Source organism: Molossus molossus, unplaced genomic scaffold, assembly GCF_014108415.1.
Source record: "Molossus molossus isolate mMolMol1 unplaced genomic scaffold, mMolMol1.p scaffold_m16_p_9, whole genome shotgun sequence".
NCBI classification, from domain to species: Eukaryota; Metazoa; Chordata; class Mammalia; order Chiroptera; family Molossidae; genus Molossus; species Molossus molossus.
Window position 1 is genome coordinate 87,195,778 of NW_023425403.1, and position 6,000 is coordinate 87,201,777.

A 6,000-nucleotide genomic window follows, 5' to 3' on the forward strand; every position below is an offset into this window, starting at 1 on the left:
ATACCACTCATCCCAACCTTAACTCCTATACCTAAACCACAGAAGTACCCTGCACAAGCTTCACAAGAACATTCCACCCTCAGGCCACAATGTTGTAGAGACAGGCACATGAACTTGGCCCATAAAAGCTCTCTCCAAGAATTTATCAGAGCTCATAGGAGATGTTCTCTCTTCTTCTGACACTGAATTGTAAGAACAATGAAAGTCTTGGGCAATCCATAAGGCTATCACTGTTATCACTTGAAAAAAGCCCGCCAGATATTTAAACCAATAGAACAACAACAAAATAGATCTAATACATGGAGAGTGGAAAGTAGTTAAGACCATGGGGAAAGGCAGAGAGAGCCCAAACCCTAAAGATATTTGAATATCCTGCATCTAGCCTGGCCTGAAGCTTTTAGACCTCCCACCTTTGTATACCAATCAATGTATTTTTCTGTGCACATATCTGTCACTTAAAAACAAATGACTGCTAGCTAATACATTTTTTTTGCAAGGTAAAGGCAGACAGAGCAGGTGTAATAATTCCTATTTTACAAAGAAGATATATGCTCAAAGAGCAATATAGGACATTCTGTCCCTGAGGATATTCTGAAAACATTGTAATCGGAATAATATTAGCATTCATAAATTTTCATCAAGTAATTAGCTTTCAGAAAAAATATTAAGCCAAAGGATTCTGTTATTAATTTTTATAGAGTATGTTTTATTAAAGCATTATTTTAGAGTGAGTAGCTTTTTGTCCATATAGAATTTTTCCAACTATATCACCTAAACTTCTATGTTTTTCCTTTGTGGCCATCAACACGGGTTGAATACCAAAAAGACTTTATTCTTTCATCAATGTTTAATCAATAACAATTTTTTCAGCTTATAACATTGTCAGAGATTTAATTTGTTAATTTCTAATAATTCTTAAATAATTTTATATGACTGATAGTTTTTATTTAATCCTTAGCTAACCCATGAGAAATCTGTGTATTTTCCTCAGATATTTTGAAACTGTTATATTGTCAAGATCTTTACCAATTTCAAAAATGCTCTTCTCAGTTATGTATCTCAGGTGCATCTGTGGTAGACCATCTAAAACATGCTTTTAGCCCTGGGCAGTTTGGCTCAGCGATTAGAGTGCTGGCTGAGGGTTTGAGGGTTCAACTCCCAGTCAAGGACTCATATCCAGGTTGCAGGTTCAATCCCTGGCTCTGGTTGGGGTCATGTGGGAGGCAACAAATCCGTGTGTCCGTGTGTCTCTCTCACATTGATGTTTCTCTCTCTCTCCCTCTCTCTCTCTCTCTCTCTCTCTCTCTCTTTCTCCGCCTGCCCCCCCCCTCCTCCCTTCCACTCTATCTAAAAAACACAATGGAAAAATATCCTCAGGTGAAGATTAACAAAAATAATAATAATAAAATGTGCTTTTAATGCTATCAATCTACTCAAAATTGTAGATTAACAGATTATGTTAATGAATATACATACTTTAGGATATGAAAAACAGTTCAATGACTTGTAGCTCTGACAAAGAAGTTGCTTTAGTTCAGGGTTTCTCAACAGCAGCATTACTGACATGTGAGGCGGCATAATCCTTTGTTGTGGGGGCTGTCCTGTGTATTGTATCCCTGGCCTTTACCCACTCAATACTAGTAGCACCCCCTTCCTCCTGGTTATAACAACAAAAACGTCTTCAGATATTCCTGAGGGAGGGGAATCTCCCTGGTTAAGTGTCACCACTTTTTTTATTTTTTGTAATACAAAACAGACTGAAGAGAAAACCAAATATATCAGCAATTTCCATATTAGTCTGCATGCTACTAATACAAGTCTTCCCAACAATTTATTAGGTATAATTGTTCTCAGATATCATTGCTAACCTTTTTAACATGCAATAGGATTATAGTGTTCTCAGGGTCACAACAGCCTGCTACAGGTTCAAAGTAGTTAATAATTTTCCCAAAGTTAACACGTAGCAAATACAGTGCTAAGACCTGAACCACAATATAGTTTTTCCCTTTATACCGTGTTTCTCAGTGAAGCCACAGTTCTGTTTCCCCTCCTCAGACATCAATTCTATTGCACCCCAGGAATATAATCTTAAAAATCACAAAAATGCATATACATAGATATTTATTGCACTGTTTATATATTTAAAAATAGACAACCTAAATTTCCAAGAATAGAAATTTGGTAAAATAAATATTATATAGATGAATATATAAACTGAATACCTTTTAAAATAATCATGCATAACAATATTTATCACTATGCTAATATATTTGCAATAATGGATAAGTGTGAATAAATTATAAAACACACATGATCCCTATTTTTTTTTAAATGTGTTTGTATAAAAAATAAATGTTATATATTATAAAATATCATAGCATTAACACCAAACTGTTGACAGTTATGATTTTGTATGGGATGATTATGTTTTAGGGGATTTGTCTGTATTTTTCGCTCTTCTACAATGAACATAGATTTTTTTAAATTTATTTATTTTTGTTACAGATGTTTCTCCTTTTCCCCCCACTGATTCCCCCTCCCTCTCCCTCCCCACTCTGTCCCCACCTTTGTTGTCCATGTCCATTTGAACATAGATTTTTTTGTACAAAAAGTATTTCTTTAATATTTCTATTAAAAATGTATTTCAGACCAAAAAAGTCATAAAGATAATAATGGTGTTAAAGGACAGCACTAAATATACCATGGTTGATTTATAAAGCTGTATTTCCAGGTTTATCATTTGATCTTGATCTGTGGTATATATGAACCTATTTAACATCAGAGTCCTACTCAACCAACTTGTTAGGCTCCATCTGTAAAACCACTACACTCATTTCTATTAGCAATAGCTAACCTCCTTGTTAACCTCTTTATTCCTAAAACCAAAATACAATACTACTATGAAGTAAAGAAATACAACACATTTACAAATTATAGATACTAAGACTATCTGATAGCAAGAGATAAAAAAAAACTGTGGGTTTAGGGAAGTTTTCTTTACATAAATGACTCTCTTCCCTCTGCTTACCAGGCTTTATAAAGCTCCTATCTTGAAAGTCAACAAGGCAATTCCAACCTCTCCTGCTCCTTCTCCAGATGATCTTTAACGTAATAAGCCACTGAATGCTTATTAGATACAAAGTGTTGATAGGCACCAAAAAGAATATAAAGATAAATAAGATATACATACTGTCCAGGCAAATTAAGAACAGTATATAACTTGCATTTATTGTTTTATGTATCTTATTACTCTTTTTCCAAACTACATATTAGAAAGCAGGGTCAATTACATGCAGAGAGAAAATAACGAACTGTCATGTGTAAGTGCTCCTGAGAGCATCTTTCAAACCTAAATTGTAATTCATTACGGCATAATGCTATTTGTGGTTTTACATTTGTCTCTGTATAACTTCTGATTTAAAATGGGACACTCCAACCTTGATGGCAAACATCATGGCCCAGGGTACCCAAGAGTTTGCCTCCAGTTTACCTGTCTTAGAGCTGTTCTTACTTGAATCCAGATTTCTGGTAAGTTCCCTGCTGCATTTGTCCACAGTCCTCATACCTACTCCTTGTGGATCTTGCCAGATTCAATGACTGAGTTTAAGTTAATATGTTGTCTTTAATGTGTCCACGATTCTCACAATTGAAGCAAAGCTTATAATTGAATTGCTGGACATAAGACAAATTCTGAGGACATTACAACTAACTGCCAATACCTACATAAATACAGACTTTAAAAATTCACATCCACATGGATTTCTAATGTTTTTATAATCAACATGCATTATTCATGTACAAAGAACTTTTTTTTCTTTTTTTCTTTTTTGAAAGTTCACATGAATCAACTCTGTTCAAATCTGCCTACCTAGATCTTTCTGATCGACTGAACCTAAAAGGAACTAGTTCAGTTCCTCTAAAGCCAAGGAAACAGAACATCTCTCACAGAGTTGAAAATACATATACTACTAATAATAAAGACGCTAACTTTATTGAATATTAATATGTCCCAGGAATTGTATTAACTAATTAAATCCTCACAACAACCCTATGAGATATACTCTCTTTACCCTCATTTTACAGTTAAGAAAACTGGGTCACAAAATTAAGAAACCTACCCTCAAATCCCTACATGTAGATATTGCAGTAATGAACTGCAACCTAAACGAACTTCAAAACCCAAGTTACAGATTATACTACACTTCCACCCTTGACCTTTGACTTTTAAGACAAAGGAGCAACAAACAAAAACTCAAAAAATAAAAATCAAAGCAATAAACAAATACCCTAGAAGTCACAATAATTGATAAGGGGCAAAATCTGACATCACAATTCCATATAGGAAAACAAAAACAAAAACAAGTTTGTTCAGTAAATGAATGAATGAATAAAATGTATGGGATTTAAACTCCCTCATTTGCTGGCAAGAATTATTTGGAGGACAGACAACAGGGAAAGAAAGCAAGAAAACCTAGAATTTCATAGTGAAAACCTCCATTATTTTAAGCAACAATAACTAACAACATCTTGCCTAGAATCACTTTGCCAATCAAGAGCAGCAACAATATACATCCCTTCCTGTTTCACCAGAACACATGCTCCAATTTCAACACACAAGAGATTCGGGTAGAGCCAAAAAAAACACTGAGGTTAGAAATCAGAGCACGTTATAACGTCACTAGTTCGCTGTGTGACCTCCAGCAAGCCACTTTTCCCTCTGTGTCTCAGTGACCTCAATTGTATTGTCAGGGGTTTTCACTAAATTATTTTCAGCTCTCAGAAAATGTTAAACTATGAGAAAGAAAAACTCCTGTAAAAGTTGGAAAGGCTCATGGATACACTTAAAATACTGTGGACAGTGGGTTCTGGAGCGAGAAGGACATTTCTAAGCCACCACTGGCCCAGGCTGGAACAGGGCACAGGTCGGCTCCCAGGCCCTTGAGACTCAGAGGGCAAGGTCACGTTTGGCTTTCACCAAGCTCTGAGGGCTGCTGTATTAACCTCTGCGGTACTGTCATCAGGGGCGGGGGACAGCACTCTTCCACGTCCTCAGAAGCCGTGGTCCAGACCCCTCAGGCTGCTGAATGGGGCCTGAGTGTGCAAACGCCCCCCTCCGCGTTGCACGGCAGTGAGCGGCGGGGAGGCGCACCGTCTCGGGCGCCCCGCGCAGCTCTGCCCCAGCGCGGCGAAGCGGCGGGGAGGGCTGGGCAGAGCGCGCGGCGGCGCACAGGCTGCGGGGCGTCCGGGGTTACCTGTCTCGGCCCCCGCCCCGGCGTGCACCAGTCTGACCTCCGACCGCCGCCCGACGCCACCCGGCCGGCCGCGCACCACCTGCCGCAGGAGCAGCCGCACACGCCGCGCGGCCGGGCCGCCGGGAGCGCCGAGGAGCAGGAGCCGCGACTGCATGGGGCGGGGGACGCTGCCGGGAATGGTGAAGGACTCCGGGGCGAGCCGCGTCCCGGGCGGGCGGCGTGAAGCGGCGCGGCGAGGGGGACAGGAAGCTGTACGGCGCGGAGTCCGCCGGAAACTCCTTCCCCCGGCGCGGCCGGCTCCGCGGGCTCGGGCCGCCCGGCGCACGGGAACGGGGAGCCCGCGGCGCGCGAGCCCAGGCAGCTGGCCGGCCGCCGGGAGCCGAGCGCAGCGCCGCGGGCGGAGCGCTGGGCCCGCCGGCCGCTCTGGGGCTCCCGCGCGGGGCTGCGGGCCTCACCCGCGCACCTGGCCTCACCCGGCCGGCCGCCGGGACTCCCCTGCCGTCCGGAGCCTCTGCCGTTCAGGGTTCCGAAGGCTTTAGTGGCGTTGATGGTGTGACTCCAGATGTTCGTGCTCGGTCTTCGTGTGTGGTTAAGCCCAGGCTTACAGCGCGCTCGCCCTGAACGCGGCTTCAACTCCTTGCCAGAAACTGAGTATAATTCACGAGATTGCCGGAATTTCACCTGTCTTGAGTCACTGTAACCATGCCAGTGTTTCCATACAGTGTTTGGCAACCTTGCTCTTATTTTT

The 6,000-nt window shown here is 41.5% G+C and overlaps 1 protein-coding gene across 2 annotated transcripts in view; it reads right to left on the reverse strand.

Moving 5' to 3' along the window:
* Nucleotides 1–5,492, reverse strand: part of VWA8 (von Willebrand factor A domain containing 8) — a 391,316-nt gene extending 385,824 nt beyond the window's left edge. For both annotated transcript variants that reach the window (XM_036249886.1, XM_036249887.1), the window contains exon 1: nucleotides 5,253–5,492. In XM_036249886.1, coding sequence (XP_036105779.1) covers nucleotides 5,253–5,406 — 154 coding nt within the window. In that variant the 5' untranslated portion in view covers nucleotides 5,407–5,492. The remainder of the gene's footprint in view (nucleotides 1–5,252) is intronic.
* Nucleotides 5,493–6,000: the final 508 nt, after the last annotated feature.